This window comes from Mobula hypostoma, chromosome 4 (assembly GCF_963921235.1).
Source record: "Mobula hypostoma chromosome 4, sMobHyp1.1, whole genome shotgun sequence".
Classification (NCBI taxonomy): Eukaryota; Metazoa; Chordata; class Chondrichthyes; order Myliobatiformes; family Myliobatidae; genus Mobula; species Mobula hypostoma.
This window is the reverse complement of record NC_086100.1, coordinates 11,029,887-11,048,617: the sequence shown is the minus strand read 5'-3', so window position 1 is coordinate 11,048,617 and position 18,731 is coordinate 11,029,887. Positions and strand designations below refer to the sequence as shown.

Below are 18,731 nucleotides of genomic sequence, written 5' to 3'. Positions count from 1 at the left end.
CTCCAACATCCACTGCGTACATCAGTGGTCCAGTTCTTATAGCTATCCAGCTGGGTGCTCTCGGTAATCACATGCTAGACTTTCTGTTGAATCTTGAATCTCCTTGCTGCTTCACTTGGCAACTGGCTGGAATGTTTATTCTGTACTTCCTTCCGGATATCTGATTCCAGAAGGTCTCTGGGAGATCTTATAAACAACATTTCAGGTGTTTGATTTGTCATCGCTTGAACAGAGTTCTGAGACACAAAAAGGAAGTTGTCTGCCTTGTGCTGTAGAGAAATGTCCTGCTTGTCCATCACTTCAATGGACTTCTTGAAGGCTTGAATAAATCTTTCAGCTACCCCATTCATTGCTGGGTGGTGAGGAGCTGACTTGAAATGTCTGATGCTATTTTTCTTCATGAACAGTCGGAATTCTTCTGACATGTATTGTGGTCCATTGTCACTCATAATTTGTTCTGCTAAGTCGTTTGTGATGAAGATTGTTCTCAGAGCAGAGGCAGTCTTCACTGAGGTGGTTGACTTCATTGGTAAACCTCCGTTCACTTCAAATAAGTACCTACAACAATCAGAAACATGGAGTCCATAAATGGCCCAGCAAAGTCAATCTATACTCTTTGCCATGGTGATGACAGCCACTCCCGTGGGTGTAACAGTGCCCATGGGGTGCACTTTGAATTTTTTGGCAACCTGAACAGCTTTTGGTCAAGCCTCAATCTGTTTATCTCTTCCCGGCTACCACATGTAGCCCTGGTTGAAACTCTTCATCTTGACGGTACCTAAGTGTCCTTCATGCAGATTTTCTGACACTGTAATGTGCAATTTGGAGGAAACCACAACATGAGATCCACACATCAGTGTTCTTTGACATATCGACAGTTGGTCTTGTCTCACTGAGAACTCTGGAAACATAGGGTTACCATGAGCTAGCCATCCTTGCATGGTGATTTCATAGACTTTTGACAATGTTGGATCATTCCTTGTTTCCCTTTGTATTTCGAAATTTGTTACTTGCAACTGGTCCACCAATGTGGGGTGGAACACAGTATGAAGACTTTTCTTCTTCAGTTGCCAAAAATGGAAGATGTGTCAAGCCACAGAGTTGCTGTGTTGTTTTGTACCCTTAAACTCTATGTCATAAGAGTGGGCTCCTAGGAATAGTGCCCACTGGTGTAACCGGGTTGCAGTCATCACTAGAATTCCCTTCCAGGGATTGAAAATGGACACAAGAGGCAGGTGATCTGTCACTAGTATAAACATTTATCCACAGAGATAGTGGTGGAACTTCTTTCTTCCCCATACTAGACTAAGGGCCTCTCAGTTGATTTGTGCATAGTTGCGTTCTGCGCTCATCAATGATCTCAAAGCAAACGCAACTGGGCACTCAGATCTATCTTTCATAGTGTGTGACAAAACAGCTCCAATGCCATAAGGGGATGCATTGCACGCCAGTCTGATGGGCAGGGATGGGTCATAATGGGTGAGCCTTCATCGGATGTTATTAGTGTCTTTGTTTCCTTGAATGCTTTTTCACATCTTTCTGTCCATTCCCACTTTGCTCCTGTCTGTAACAATGCTTTCGTTGGATGCAGCACTGAAACAATGTTTGGGAGAAACTGGTGGTAGTAGTTTACAAGGCCCAAGTATGATCTGAATTGTAACACATTTTCCGGTTTGGGTGCCTGTAGCACTGCTTCAATCTTCTCTTGTGACTTATATAAGCCATGCTTGTCAGTGACATGTCCACAATTTGAGATTTCATTCTTGAAAAGCTCACATTTCTCTCTCTTTGCACGCAGACCGTACTCACTCAGCCTGGTAAACACTTTACCAAGGTTCTGGAGGTACTCTTCATCATTTCTGCCAGTCACGATGATGTCATCAAAATAATATTGTGTTCCTGGGCTACCTTGGAGCACTTGGTCCATTGGTCTTTGCTAAATTGCTGGAGCTGATGCGATGCGGAAGAAGAGATGATAATACTGGAGCAGTTCTTTGTGAGTGTTGACTATGAGGAACTTCCCGCTTGACTTCTCAAACTCCATTTGCAGATAGGCTTGTGACAAATCAATCTTTGAAAACCTTTTCCCGCCTGACAAAGACGCAAAAATGTCATCTATTCGTGGCAGGGGATACTGCACAGTACATAGCACTGGGTTGATGCTCACCTTGTAATCCCCACATTTGCAAACGGCTCTGGCCTTCCCTTTCTTGATCACTGGGACAACGGGTGTGGCCCAATCGCTCTGCTCAACTTTGGAGAGAATTTCACGTGTCTCTGAGCTCTGAAGCTCAGCACCCACTTTAGGACTTAGTGCGTAAAGCACTGGATGTGCTTTATGCAATTTTGGTGTTGCTGCCTTTGAGTTTTCTAGTCCCCTCTGGAACACCTTCTCATTAGCATTAAAGCAGCTGTGACAGTCTCTGGTTAGTGCTTCCATTTGGGCTGTCGTTAACCTGTTGATGTCACACTGAGAGCTTTGGTTGAGTGCTGAGCTAGTTGGATTTTTCTCAACAATCCACGTCTGAAAGGTGCAGGTCCTCCACTTTAAATATATAAAGCTGTAACTACTGAGTTTGTACTCCAAGCATCACATTTACCTTCAGTTTGCCCTTGGGAGACACTTCTTATCTGTATAGGTCTTTAGCATCATTGAGGTCTTCTGTAATGAAAACAGAGTAATTGTAGTCAGCCGCTGAAATTATAGATAAAGTTGACTCTGTGCCCAGTTGCATTCAGTTTATACCAGCCACATCTATTCTGAGCCATACAATTTTGTGATTTTCTTCAGTAATACTATGCAATTCAAGGCATGACTGTTCACCTTTGTCAGACCTATGTTGTCTGATTCTGTTGTACATTTGGTAACCTTATGCACTTGCTTAGTTTTGTATTTGAGATTTCAGTGGGCTGTGCTTTTTGTCTGCCTTGCCCATTCTCTCTGTGACCTTGTCTGTGACACTTTCTGCAGACTTTTTTTTGAACTTACAGTCATTTGCATTATGGGAGGATTTCCCACATTGATCACATTTTTGGCTTTTTGCACTATTCAGGGACATTTTGTGTATTTCACATTCTAACCTCTTTTTCTGTAGTTCTGCTGCATCCTTTGCTGCATTCTCATGCCACAAGCTAAGAAGTGTAGGGGTTTTCTTTTGCTCCTCCACATTGTTCACATCATAATACAGTTCAACCCTCTCAGTACACGATTCCCAGCCTTCATTAGCGCTGTCAAATTTGTCAACTTTCCCGACTGAAGCCAGTGCCACGTTTTCACATTATATTCAGGTATCTTTTACTATTACTATACACTGTACTCACGCCTTTGTTAGCGTCTATGAAGGCCTTCTCTGTACTGCTTAACTCTCACCGTTTCATGCCATAACTGTTGGTGCAGTTTGTGGTATTTTCTGCATTCAGGTTTTTACTTGTCACCAATTTGTTGCGTCTCTGCACAACGACAATCAATCCTTTGCCTCCATAGATGCTGCCTGCCCTGTGGTTTGTTTCTAGCCCATTTCACATGTGTTGGCCAAATAAAAAGGACCTACAATCTCACTCTCACACTCTGGGTCCATTGCCTAGAGGGTTTGGACACTTTCAGTGCACTGAATGTTTGACTCAGTTGGCTAGTGTGTTCTTCATCTATCTCACCTTCACGTCAAACATTCATCATCTCCTTGATTGGAACGACCTGAGTGGGCACCATTTTTGGCATGGAATGGAGGGGCCAAAGAGCCTGCATTAATGCTATATTGCTCTATGACTCTGACTCTAATCTTTTTACCATTACATAGAACAAAATAAATGAAGATTTTGTTAAGACTTTGAAATTACTACAGACCTCTGGCTTGGTTCTTGCACTTTCTGTTAGGGAAAATAGATCAGTATTGTTAAGCACCCCCCCCCCCCCCACATAGCATATGTTACCAAAGATTCTTGCAAATTTCTGTACATGTAAGGTGGCATTTTGCATCTCTGCCCTGATATGGAAGCTCCTGATGAGGTGGCATGGTAGTGTAGTGGTTAGCACCAGCAACCCGGGTTCAATTCCTGCTGTTGCCTGTAAGGAGTTTGTACGTTCTCCCATTGACCATGTGGGTTTCCACTGGGTGCTGTAGTTCCATCCACAGTTCAAAGATGTACCAGTTGATAGGTTAATTAGTCATTATAAATAGTCCTGTGATTTGGCTAGGATTAAATCAGGGGATTGCTGGGCTGTGTGGAACAAAGGGCTGGAAGGGCCTATTCCACACTGTATCCGAATAAATAAATAAATAAACAAACAAACAGCATTGCAAGAGACTAAATAGGGTTGTAGATACAGCCAGCTCCATCGCACATACAACCCTCCCCACCATGGAGGATATCTTTAAGATAATGTGATCTAGGATGGAGCTTTCCATTTGAAGTCTGACTGTGTCTCACCCACTGCAGGTGATCCAGCAAGCTCTGCATCGACAGCCCAGCACTGCAGCGCAGTACTTACAGCAGATGTACGCAGCACAGCAGCAGCACCTAATGCTTCAGACGGCAGCATTGCAGCAGCAGCACCTCAGCAGCACCCAGCTCCAGAGCCTGGCAGCCGTCCAGCAGGTGAGGCACCCCCAGATCAGGGGCCAACATAGTCGAAGGGATGGTGGGAGAGGGGACTCTCCTTCTGGGGGTGGAGGATATGGTCAGATGTCTTGGGCAGACAGCAGTTAGACAGCCCCTGTGCAAGCATATTCATTGAGACGTATGTAACACCCAGGTTAAGATATTTACTGCCGTGCTCTAGGTATTTCATTTTAGCAGTTCTGTAAGAGCAGTCTGTCCTGCTTTTGGCATCTTTGGCTTTGAGCTATAGATAAGGGACTATGTTGTTCAACTTAGGAATGTTGTGTCAGCTAATCAGGATGGTGGAATTGGGAGAAGGTTCTAGAGAATGCTGGGCGGAGAGGTTTTGGTGACGGACACTGTTGTGGGACGAAGTCCTTTTGGTGGGAGCTGGGAGAAGACAGGATGGAAGATGGCTGAAGATGCTGTCCCTGTTACACAAGGTGCTTTGTGCAGATGAATGGCTTCAAGGAGGAAGGACCAGTACTCCTGTGGGGGAGTCTGTTTGTTCAAGATGGATTTCAAGCGACACTTGGAAGCTGGTATATGCTTTTATGCAGACTGTGGACCCAGCGGATGAGTTAAAAACAACTTCAAGATGAGCTCCAGCTTATGTGTACTTTTGGGCTGGGTTAACTGTAATGGGCCCTTTTTATATTTTTTCCTTTCTTTTTCCTACTAACTGTTTGATAAAGCTGAAATTTGCAATGTTCAATCTGTTATTTCTTATCGAAGATTAATTGCAAGTGGGCAGCATTTACACAGTATTCGCTCAGGTTGGAGTGCAGGTGGTCGAGACATTATGGCTCACTTAGTCTGGTGGGACCCAAGTCATATCGATCCTAGATGCCCGGAGTTCGGGAAAGGTGGTTTTCTCACCACTGATACCATTGGCTTGTTAGCGAGGGGCTAAACAGTCTTGTTTTTAGAGATGACTAGTAAAAATGGGTTTAATATACATTAGTCCATAAGGCACAGGAGCAGAATTAGGCTATAGTGCCCGTTGAGTCTGCTCTACCCTTCAATCATGGCTGGTTCTCATCCTCGTAACCCTTTAAACCCCCCCACCCCACTTTACCAATTCAGAGCTTAAATGTCTCTACCTTAAATGACTTGGCCTCCAGAGCCCTCCATGACAATGGATTCCACAGATCCACCACTCTCTGGTTAAACAAATTCCTCCTCATCTCTATTATAAGGACATCCCCTCTATTCTGAGGCTGTGTCCTCTGGTTCGAGATTCTCCCACGATAGGAAACATCTTTTGCACATCCACTCTATCAAGGCCTGTCAGTAATTGGTAGCTTTTGACAAGACCCCCTCTTCCTTCTGAGATCCATCGAGTATCGGTCCAGAGATGTCAAATGTTCTGGAGGTATGAAATATTTTTAAAAGGGAATTCAAAGGATGAATTTGTTACAGAGAAGCATAGGAAGGAGGAATGGGAATAGACTTTTCAGTGAATAGTCTTCTCTGCTCTGCCATTCAATACAATCCTGGCCAATCCTCCTTTTTAATAACTTACTCTTCCCCTCTACACTGGCAAGGATAGAATTTATCATCTATCCCTAATTGTCCTTGGGATGACCAATGTTTTGAGAGTGTTAAGGGAGCAATCTGTTGAGACATCCAAGCAGAGGAATGCTTCACTTTGAAAAATATACTTACATCGGTAGGAAGACTATGGGTGGCATGGTAGCATAGCGGTTAGTGTAACAATAATACATGCTGGCGACCTGGTTTCAATCCTGCTGCTGTCTGTAAGGAGTTTGTACATTCTCCCAGTGATCACATGGGTTTCCTCTAGGGCTCTGGTTTCCTCTCACATTCCAAAGACGCATAGGTTAGTAGACTTATTGGTCACATGGTTGTAATTAGATTGTGTGGCCTCATTGGGCTGGAAGGGCCTGTTATCATGATGTATCTCTAAATAAGTAAAATTATTGCCCATCCCTCAGAGCATCTGGTGGGAAGGGAATTCCAGGATTAGACCATGAGATACTTAATTAGGCCATTTGGTCCATTGAGTCTGCTCCATCATTTCATCTTGACTGATTTAAGACCATAAGACGGAGGGGCACTATTAGGCCATTTGGCCCATCGAGTCTGCTCCACCATTCCATCATGGAATTATCCCTCTCAATCCTATTCTCCTGCCTTCTCCCCATTACCTTTGATGTCCTGGTTAATCAAGAACCTGTCAATCTCTGCTTTAAATATACCCAATGGGTTGGCCTCCTCTGCTCTCTATAGCAATAAATCCTACAGTTTCACCACCCACTGGCTAAATAAATTCCTCCTCATCTTTGTTTAAAAGGGGCACCCTTCTATTCTGAGGCTGTACCATCTGCTTCTGGACTCCCCCACTATAAGAAATATCCTCAGCCCATCCACCCTGGATTAGATTTCCAGCAGCAAGGAAGGATCTGTTTCTAATTCAGGACTGTGTTGGAATTGGCAGAGAGATGGTAGTCAGTGTCATTCCCTTGCACGTGATTGTCTTGCTTGCTCTTTGACACAGCTTGGGTATGGGGTTTGTGAGGTGATGACTGGGAAATCTTGGTGATGTTGCTGTAGTGGTTTTGTAGGGTCATAGAGGAGCAGACCTTTCAGCCTACTGAATCCACACCAACCATCAAGAACCCACTTACTTGTATTTCATTTTATTCCCCCCCCACCGCCAGAGTCATGTTGGGCACTGGTGTGGAGGGAGGGATTGATTAAGATGCTTGGGTGCAGGTCGATGGGAGTAGGCAGTTTAACTAGCTCGGCATGGGCTAGCTGGGGCGAAGGGCCTGTTTTTGTGCTGTACTTTTCTATGACACTGTGTCTGTCGATGTTGTACCAATTAAGATAATAACAGTGATATAGTAATGTGAAGAAAGGAGATGGATGGTCACAGAGAACAGAAACGTGACCTTTGAGCCAAACTAATCCGTGCCAACCAAGATGCCCATCTAAGTGAGACCCATTTGCCCGTGTTTGTCCAATATCCTTTTTTGAATCTTTCCTATCCAGGTATATGCCTTTCAAAAGTTTTTAATATTTATTTAATGAGATCTGTGTGGAATAGGCCCTTCCAGCTCCTCGATCCATGCCATCCAGCAATCCCATCATTTAATCCCAGCCCAATCATGGGAAAATTTACAATCACTAATTAACCTACCAACCAGGATGTCCTTGGACTGTGGAAGCGTTGTGCTACTCTGCCACTCCACAGCAGCGTAGTTGTAGAGGCAAGTACAGGGTGTTGTTGTACCTGGCTCTACTACTTCCGCTGGCAGCTTATTCCATGTAGGTACCACCCTCTATTAATAAAGAAAGATGTCCTACAAGTTCCCTTTCAATCTTTCCCATCTCGCCTTAAACCTATATCCTCTAGTTCTTGACTCCCCAATCTTGGAGAATGATTGTCTGCATTCACCCTATCTATTCCCCTCACAATTTTGTACACCTCCTTAAGACCACTGCTCGGTCTTCCATGCTCCCAGGAGAAATGTCCTAGCCTGTCCAATCTCTTTCTCTAGCTCAAACCCTCTCATCCCGGCAGTATCCTTGTAAATCTTTTCTGCACCCTTTCTAGTTTACCTTCTTATTGCAGGGTGACCAAGACCAAACATAATACTTCCAAGTATATTGCAGAACTGAAACATAACTTCCCAACTTCTATAGCCAGTGCCCTGTCTCATGAAGGCCAGCATGCCAAAAGCCTCCCTCACCACCCTGTCAGTCTGTTTCAACTTTCAGAGAACCATGTACCTGAACACCAAGGGCCCTACTGTTCACTGTGAACATCCTATCTTGAATTGACTTGAAAGTATGCAATGCTGAGGCTTTATAAGGCATTGGTCAGACCACACCAAGTATTGTGAGCAGTTTTGGGCCCCTTTCCTAAGAAAATATGTGCTAGCATTGGAGGGGGTTCCAGAAGAGGTTTACAAGAAAGATCCCAGGAATAAAAAGGTTAACGTATGAGGAGTTTGATGTCTCTGCACTTGTGCTTATATGGATGTCTCTTCTCCATATGGAGGGGAAGTCTAGGACCAGAGGGCACAGTGGTCATAATATAGAGATGTTCCTTTTAGAACACAGATGTGGAAGAGTGTGTTTAGCCAGAGGGTGATGTATCTGTGGAATTCTTAGCCACAGACAACTGTGGAGGCCAAGTTATTGGGTATATTTAAAGTGGAGATTGATAGGTTCTTGATTAGTAAGGGCGTCAAAGGTTATGGGGAGAAGGCAGGAGAATGGGGTTGAGGGGGATAATAAATCAGCCATGATGGAATGGCGGAGCAGACTCAAATGGCCTAATTCTGCTCCTATGTTTCATGGTCTTATGGCCTTTCCAAAACGCAGCACCTCGCACTAATCTGTATTAAACTCCATTTGCTAATATTCATCCAACTTTCTCAGCTGGTCAAGATAATTAAATTGTGTTCAGTCTTGTTGGTTATACAGTGTATATTCCAGCTGAACTTTGAAAATGTATTCATAATGAAGTCTTGGATGTCAGATGCAACGCTCTCATAACCAGTGTAAGCTACCAGAGAGCTTTCCCCTCTCTTGTCTGTTTCTAATGATTCTTTATACTGTGTTTTTAGGCCACCGGACGCCAGTCGTCTTCTCCTACAGGGAGCCAGCAATCAAGTGTGTCACAGACTTCTGTAAGTTACAGAGAATCCTCTCGATGTGATAGTATGGATACTGGCACTTTTCATCCTCACCTGCACTCTTTGAGGACACTGTAGCTGGTTGGAACTTGGTTACCTTGACGCTCTGACCCTTATCGAGTGCTGATGCAAATCTGTGTGGAAAGCCGGGCTCGAAGAAGGTCTGTTGCCTTGGCAACCAGAGCATTTTAAAAAATCAGTCACTCCCTTGGCAAACAGTTTTCATCCTGAAACATTGACAATTCCTTTCAAAGTTCAAAGTAAATTTATTACCAAAGTACACATATGTTGACATATACTGCCATGGGATTAATTTTCATGTGGGTATTCATAGTAACCACAAAGAAACACAATAAAATCAATGGAGAGCTGCACACGAGACAGACAAACAGCCAATGTGCAAAAGACAACAAACTGCAAATACAAAAAGAGAGAAAAAACACAAAATAACAATAATAAATAGACAAATAAATAAATAAGCAATAAATATTGAGAACGTGAGTTGTAGAGTCTTTGAAAGTAAGTCCATAGGTTGTGGAATCAGTTCGGTGTTGGGGTGAGTAAAGTTGAGGGAAGTTATTCCTTTGGCTCAAGAGGCAAAACCTGGTGGCGTGAGTCCGGAGGCTGCTTTACCTTCTTCCTGATGGTAACAGCGAGAAAAGAGCGTGTCCAAGGTGGTAGGGGTCCCTGATGATGGATACTGTACTCCTGTGACAACGCTCCATGTAAATCAAGTCAAGTCAAGTCACTTTTTATTGTCATTTCGACCATAACTGCTGGTACAGTACACAGTAAAAACGAGACAACATTTTTCAGGATCTTGGTGCTACATGAAACAATACAAAAACTACACTAGACTACAGACCTACCCAGGACTGCATAAAGTGCACAAAACAGTGCAGGCATTACAATAAATTATAAACAATAGGCACAGTAGAGGGCAGTAGGTTGGTGTCAGTCCAGGCTCTGGGTATTGAGGAGTCTGATAGCTTGGGGGAAGAAACTGTTACATAGTCTGGTCGTGAGAGCCCGAATCCTTCGGTGCCTTTTGCCAGATGGCTGGAGGGAGAAGAGTTTGTATGAGGGGTGCGTGGGATCCTTCATATTGCACAGTGAGGGGAGAGTTTTACCTGTGATGGAGAAACAGTTAAAGCTTTATGTCCAAGACCTTCCAAGAACTCTAATGAACTTTCACTCCTAGGGCCTCTTACAGTGCCTATAAAAAAATATTTACCTCCCTTGGAAGTTTTCATGTTTTACAACATTGAATCACAGTGGATTTAGTGTGGCTTTTTTGACACTGATCTACAGAAAAAGTCTCTTTCGTGAAAACAGATCTCTACAAAGTGATCTAAATTAATTACAAATATAAAACACAAAATAATTGTTTGCATAAGTATTCACCCACTTCATGGTAGTATTTAGTAGATGCACCTCTGGCAGCAATTACAGCCTTGAGTCTGTGTTGATAGGTCTCTATCAGTTTTACACATCTGGACACTGCAATTTTTCCTCTTTGCAAAACTGCTCAGATTGCATGGGGACCGAGAGTGAACAACCCTTTTCAAGTTCAGTCTCGAATTCTGGATTGGATTGAGGTCTGGACTCTGACTTAGCCTCTCCAGGACATTAACTTTGTTGTTTGTAAGCCATTCCTGTGTCGCTTTGGCTTTATGGTTAGGTCACTGTCTTGCTGGAAAACAGTTCTTCTCCCAAGTCGCAGTTCTCCTGCAGACTGCATCAGGTTTCTTTCTACCTTCACAAGCTTCCCAGGGCCTGCTGCAGTGAAGCCTCCCCACAGCATGATGCAGCCACCACCATGCTTCACAGTAGGAATAGTGTGTTTTTGATGATGTGCAGTGTTTGGCTTATGCCGAACATAGCGTTAAGTCTAATGAACAAAAAGTTCAATTTTGTTTTCATCAAACCATAGAATCTTCTTCCAGCTGACTTGAGCATCTCCAAAATGCCTTTTGGCAAATTCTAACTGAGATTTCATGTAGGTTTTGCCACTCTCCCATAAAGCTGTGACTATTGAAGCACCCAAGCAACAGTTATTATATCTGCAGTCTCTCCCATCTCAGCCACTGAAGCTTGTAACTCCTCCAGAATTGTCATAGGTCTCTGAGTGGCTTCCCTCGCTAGTCCTCTTGCACTGTCACTCAGATTTTGAGGACGGTCTGCTCTTGGCAGATTTATAGCTGTGCCATATTCTTTTGATTTCTTGATGATTGACTTAATACAAACCTGACATTCATTTTCTTGCAGGCATTCACAGTAAATAGAAAGAAACACAATAGAATCAATGAAAAACACAAAGGCAGACAATCAACCAATATTCAGAAGACAAGAAATTGTGCAAAATACAAAGAAAAAAAATACAATAATAATAAATAAGTAAATAAAACATATTGAGAACATGAGTTGTAAAGTCCTTGAAAGTGATCACAGGTTATAGAATCAGTTCAGAAGTTTGTCAAAGTTTTAGATGATGTTCCAAACCTCCACAAGCTTCAAAGAAAGTAGCTGTGCTGCAGTACCTTATTTGTGATGGAATTTACATGCTGGGCCATGGACAATTAAGGCATCAGTTAGTCTTGCGAGACCATGGATCTGCGCCTGGAAAGTCTTCACTCTCCAGGGCGCAGGCCTGGGCAAGGTTTTATGGAAGACCGGCAGTTGCCCATGCTTCAAGTCTCCCCTCTCCACGACACTGATGTTGTCCAAGGGAAGGGCAAAGGTCAATACAGCTTGGCACAGGTGTTGTCTCAGAGCACTGTGTGGTTAAGTGCCTTGCTCAAAGACATAACACGCTGTCTCGGCTGGGGCTTGAACTCACGACCTTCAGATTGCTAGTCCAATGCCTTAACCACTTGGCCATGGACAGAGCCTCAAATGATTACACTGAGGAATTTAAGGTTACTGATCCTCTCCACCTCTGGTCTCCTATATCATGGACCTCTGGTTTCCTACTCCTATAGTTAATAAATAGCTCTTTGATTTTGATGTCATTGAGTTGTTGGAGCACCATTCAGCCAAATTTTCAATCTTCCTCCAATGTGCTGATTCATCGCCACCTTTGATTTGGCCCATGACAGTGGTGTCGTCAGCAAACTTAAACATGGCATTGGACCTGTGCTTAGTACAACTAAGGATTTTATAGGAGCAGTATTTCTGGAGTGAAATGGACAGGAGATGTTTGCCACCAAATTGAACGGTTCATAGGAAGTGACCTTGCCTGTGGTTTTAACATAATCAAAGTTCATGTTCAAGGTATATTTATTATCAAAGTATGTATACCATATACAACCTTGAGATTCACCTTCTTGCAGGCAGCCAGAAAACAAAATAAACACAATGGAACCCACTAAAAAACACGCACAACAAAGACCGTCAAACACCCAAAGTGTGAAAAAAGAACAAATCATGCAAACCATTAAAAAAAACAAATAACGCACAGATCATGAACTGCAAAGTCCCCAGCCACAGTGAGTTCACAGCCACAGAGCCAGTTCAGCGCTGCAGCCAGTCCGGGAGCCTGATGGCAACAGGCCACAGCCAGAGAGCCAGTCCGGCGCTGAGGTGAGTGAAGCCAGTCCACAAACCTGATGGATGCAGGCCACAGCCACACAGCCAGTTCAACACTGAGGTGAATGAGGCCACTCTGGGATCCCAGTGACTGCAAGCCACAGCCACGTGGCCAGTTCATTGTTTCCTCGTATACTAATGTGATTGCCTTTTCATGGGAAATCTTTAAGTGGCTGCTCCAAACTCTTGTGCTGCCATCTGATGGAAAATTGCGTTAATCACTTCGTGAGGACAGGTGGATCACAGAATCACTGGTTAGGTTGGATACTGAAATGTCCTGGTACAGCTTCTGGGACTCAAATAAAGATGCTGCTCAGGGCAACTTTATCCTGAACTCTCAGTAGCTGCTGCTTCCCTGCAGGTCTCCTAACTCTCTGCTCCACAAATAAACTTTACCTCTTATTTATATATTTATTTTAAAATTTATGTTATTTAGTTTAGAGAATCAGCACAGTAAGAGGCCCTTTCGGCTTAACAAGCTCACGCTGCCCATATATGATCAATTAACCTACTAGCCCTTATGTCTTTGGACTGTGGGAGAAAACCGGAGCACCTGGAGGAAACCCATGTGGTCACGGGGAGAAAGTACAAACTCCTTACGGACAGCGGCAGGAATTGAACCGGGATCACTGATGCTGTAAAGGTGTTACACTAACCACTTTGCTACCATGCCACCCGGTCTATTCCTCTTATAATCATATACACTATTATCTGCTTCTTATCCTCCTTTGTTCCAAAGAGAAAAGCCCTAGCTCACTCAAATAGTAGGAACTTGATGGGCCAAAGGATCTGTTTCCCTTTGGAGCACTGCTACACTACTGTGCCCGCCCCCCGTACTTCACAGGAAAGCCGCACTGCGTTCTTAAATATATTGCCATATATTATTCCCATTTACAGGAGGATTTCTTTGTTTTTAAAGGTTATTACTTATCATTTAGTTTTTTTTTCTCCTTGTCTGTTTATCAGATGAAAAGCTTCTATTTGTAGAGTGTCCCTCAGAAACTTGCTGCATTGAGTTCAACATAGTATTCCTACCCTGCAGACATTTAACGGAGTGTGGGAAAGCTGTACAGTTCGGAGTTCTGGTAATACATAGCAAACCCAGCCATAGTGGACAGTGCACTACAGCACCAGGGACCTTGGGTTTGATCATTCATTGCTGTCTATGTGGAGTTTGCACCTTCTCCCTGACACCATGTGTGTATTATTTGAATGCTCTGGTTCCTTCTGACACCTCAAAGACTTGCTGCTTTGGGTAGGCCCAAAGACTGAAACGCTTTAGGTTCCTAGTTAGGGAGCACTGTCACAAGAAAGCAGCATCCATCATCAAGGACCCCCACCATCCAGGCATGGTCTCTTCTCGCTGCTGCCATCAGGAAGGAGATACAGGAGCTTCAGGACCCACACCATCTTCAGGAAGAGCAGAGAGATCGCAGACTATTACAAGAAACATAAGTTTGTTATGGTAACGCAGCAGGCCAAGCAGCATCTGTAGGAAGAGGTGCAGTCGACGTTTCAGGCCGACGAAGGGTCTCGGCCTGAAACGTCGACTGCACCTCTTCCTACAGATGCTGCTTGGCCTGCTGCGTTCACCAGCAACTTTGATGTATGTTGCTTGAATTTCCAGCATCTGCAGGATTCCTGTAGTTTGTTATGGTAGGTGATTTTGACTTTCTTAGTAAAAGGACTAGATAGGATAGAGTTTGTCAAATATGTTCTGGAAAGTTCCAACCAGAAGTCCCAATGAGAACGCCTGTGATGCTGGATCTGCTATTAGAGAATGAGACAGGGCAGGTTTGTGTAGGTGAATACTTTGCATCTAGTGATCACAATGCCATTAGCTTCAAAGGAAATATATACACAGAAATATAGGTCCGGCCCGAAAGTTGAGGTTCTACATTGGAGAATGGTCAATTTTAATGGTTCCAGAAAGGATCTGGCAAGTGTGGATTGGGACAGGCTGTTTTCTGGCAAAGGTGTACTTGGTAAATGGAAGGACAAAAAATTTGACAGTACAAAGCTTGTATGTGCGTGTCAGAATAAAAAGTAAAGATAATAGTTGTAGGGAACCTTGGTTTTCAAGCAGTATTGGGGCCCTGGTTAAGAAATAAAAGGAGGTGCATTGAGGGATAAGGCCATAAGATGTAGGAGCGGAACTAGGCCATTCAGCCCATCAAGTTTACTCCACCATTTCATCATGGCTGATCCATTTTCCCTCTCAGCCCCAATCTCCTGACTTCTCCACTATTCCATCATGCCCTGACTAATCAAGAATCTATCACCCTCTGCCTTAAATATACCCAATGACATGGCACCCACAGCCGCCTGAGCAACAGATTTCAGAGATTCGTCACTCTCTGGCTAAAGAAGTTCCTTCTAATCTCCGTTCTACAAGGATGCCCCTCAATTCTGAGGCTGAGTCCTCTGGTCTTGGACTCCCCCACCGTAGGAAACAACCTTTCCACATGCACTCTATCAAGGCCTTTCGACACTCGATAGGTTTCAATGAAGTAATCCCTCATTCTTCTGAACTCCAGTACAGACCTAGAGCCATCAAATGCTGTTTGTATAACAAGCCTTTCAACCCCAGAGTCATTTTCATTAACCTCCTTTGAACCCTGTCCAATGTTAGCACATCCATACTTAAATAAGGGGCCCAAAACTGCTCACAATACTCCAAGCAAGGCCTCACCAGTGCTTTATAAAGCCTGGACATTACATCCTTGCTTTTATAGTCTAATTCTCTTGAAATGAATGCAAACATCGTTATTTGTCTTCCTCACCACTGACTCAACCTGCAAATTAACCCTTAGTGAATCCTGCAGAAAGCCTCCCAAGACACATTGCACCTCAGATTTTTGAATTTTCTCTCCATTTAAAATGTAGTCTATCCTGTATAAGATGTTGCAGAGTCCTAATTTGGAGTAGTGTGTGCAGTTTTGGTCATCTACCTGCAGCAAGGTTGAAAGAGTGCAGAGAAAATTAAGAAAGATGCTGTCGGGACTGGAGGACCTGAGTTATAAGGAAAAATTCAATAGGTTAGGACTTCATTCCTTGGAACATTGAAGGTTGAGAGGAGATTTGATGGAGATATACAAAATTATGAGGGGTATAGATATAGTAAATGCAAGCAGCTTTGTGCACTGAGATTGGGTGGGACTACAAGTGGAGGTCATGTGTTAAGGGTGAAAGTTGAAAAATTTAAGGGAAACAGGAGAGGAAACGTATTCCCCGGAGGGTTGAGAGAGCGATGAAATAGCTGCCAGTGTGAGTGGTGCATGTGAGCTGGATGAGGCCATGGAAGTGAAGGGGGAGGAGCACCAGAGAGAGCATCTGTAGATTTCCTCATGTTTGACAATACTCATCAGTGCCTTATAAAGTCTCAGCATTACATCCTTACTTTTATATTCTAGTCCTCTTGAAATGCACATTGACATCGCATTTGCCTTCCTTACCACTGACTCAACCTGCAAATTAACCTTTAGAGAATCCTGCATGAGGTCACCCAGGTCCTTTTACACCTCTGATTTTTGAATTTTCTTCCCATTTATAAAATAGTTTACGCCTTTATTCTTTCCACCAAAGTGCATGACCATACAGTCCCCTACATTGTTTTCCATCTGCTACATCTCTACCAAAGGAGGTGTAAGGTGCTACTTCCCTCCGCTAGCTTGCAGGTCACCGTTGGGCAAGGTACAGCACCTGCTCAGCAACCCCCCCCCCCCCCGATCAGGGTCACGTGAAGGCATTGGTGCGGATGGTGGATGGTCGTATGAGCAGCAGGTACATGTCACAGGTCCTGATTATGAGACCACTCATGTCATGCGGACAATCTCTGAAGAGGATTAATAATGGCTGGCATCAACTGTCCAGAGGAAGGCAATAGTAAACCACTTCTGTAGAATTTGCCAAGAACAATCATGGTCATGAGACCATGATCACCCATGACACATGATGACGATGATGAATGAACTGTATGAACAGTAGGCAAGACAAGCTTTTCACTATATCTCGTACATTGATAATAGTAAACCAATTCCAATAGCATGGACTGTGACCATCAAGATTGCTGTAAGTCAGTATGTGGCATGACTAAGTTCTAACCTGTGGTACATTCAGGAACCATACATTTTGGTCAGCATGGTGGCATAGCAGTTAATAGAGCACTTTTACAGCACCAGCGACCCAAGTTTAAATCTGCTGCTGTCTGTAAGGACATTGTACATTCACCCTGCCACCCCCATGGATTTTATTTGTCTCAAGTCTCTTTTCACGTTCCAAAGACATACAGGTTAGTAGGTTAATTGGTCACATGGATGCAATTGCTTGATGGCTCTGGGTCTGTACTCTCTGGAGATTAGAAGAATGAGGGGGGGATCTCATTGAAACTTACTGAATATTGAAAGGCCTAGATAGAGTGGATGTGGAGAGGATATTTCCTCTGGTGGGGGAGTCTAGGACCAGAGGGCAGAGCTTCAGATAGAGGGACATCCATTCAGAGCAGAGATGAGGAGGAATTTCTTTAGTCAGAGAGTAGTGAATCTGTGGAATTCATATATATAAAGCAGAGATTAATTCATCAGGATGTCAAAGTTTATGTGGAGAAGGCAGGAGAAGGGGGTTGAGGGGGATAATAAGTCTGCCATGATGGAATGGCGGGGCAGACTCGGTGGGCTGAATGGCTATTTCTGCTCCTATGTCTTATGGTCTAATTTGGCAACTTATGCTCATTGAGCTGGAAGAGCCTGTTACCATGCTGTACCTCCAAATAAATTAAAAAATAAATTTGATGTTCTTTACTGGTTCAGTGAGATGCTCGATTCTAATGCATTTCTCGGGGTTCTTTCACGCAGATTAATCTCTCTCCCTCCTCCGCCGCTCCTCAGCTGATGAGCCGCAGCCAGAGCGCCAACACCTCGGCCAGTGGGATTACCCAGCAGGCCATGTTGCTTGGCAACACCACCCCAACCTTGACAGCGAGCCAGGCCCAGATGTACCTCCGGGCCCAGATGGTGAGTGGCATGTGACAACGCAGACGCCCGTGAAAACCACCCATCTGCAAAAAGAAGTGGCAAGAGTTCGTAGCCTTTTTAATCCTTGATCTCCATTGGTCTAGCAACCCAGAGTCAAAATCAGGTTTATTACCCCTGACATAGGTTGTGAAATCTGTTGTTTTGTGGCAGTAGTACAGTGTGAGCCGTTAAAATTACTTTAAATTACCATAATATATCAAAAATAGATGCTACTACAAAAAGAGAGGTTGGAATCTGGAATATACTGCCTGAGGAGGTGGTGGAGAGAGATGCTGTCGTAGAACACTACAGCACAGAAACAGGCCCTTCAGCCCATCTCATCCAACTACTATTCTGACCAGTCCCGTTGTCTTGCATCCAGACCTTAGGCCTCCATATCCCTCCTATTCATGTACCTATCCAAATTTCTTTTAATGTTAAAATTGATCTCACATCTGCTGGCAGCATGTTCCATGCTCTAAATTTCCTCTGAGTGAAGAAGTTCCCCTTCATGTTCTCCTTAAACATTTCACTTTTCACCCTTAGACCGTGATCTTCAGTTGTAGTCTCCCTCAACCTCAGTGGAAAAAGCCTGTTTGCATAAACCCTGTCCATACTCCTCATAATTTTGTATACTTCTATCAAATCTCCCCTCATTCTCCCATGCCTTGAGGAATATAATCCTAACCTATTTAACCTTTCCGAGTAACTCAGGTCCTCAAGACGTGGCAGCGTCCTTGTATGTTTCTTCTGCACTCTTTCAATCTTATTGACATTTTTCCTGTAGGTTGGTGACCAGAACTGCACACAATACTCCAAATTAGGCCTCACCAACATCTTCAACTTCAACATAACATCCCAA

General features: G+C 43.8%; 1 protein-coding gene across 1 annotated transcript in view; it reads left to right on the top strand.

The window, feature by feature from the left end:
- phc3 (polyhomeotic homolog 3 (Drosophila)) overlaps positions 1-18,731 on the top strand; it is a 177,129-nt gene that overhangs the window by 66,094 nt on the left and 92,304 nt on the right. Inside the window, exons 4-6 of the mRNA XM_063045305.1 lie at positions 4,438-4,596; positions 9,201-9,263; positions 17,711-17,869. Of these exons, the coding sequence (XP_062901375.1) occupies positions 4,438-4,596; positions 9,201-9,263; positions 17,711-17,869 (381 nt within the window). The remainder of the gene's footprint in view (positions 1-4,437; positions 4,597-9,200; positions 9,264-17,710; positions 17,870-18,731) is intronic.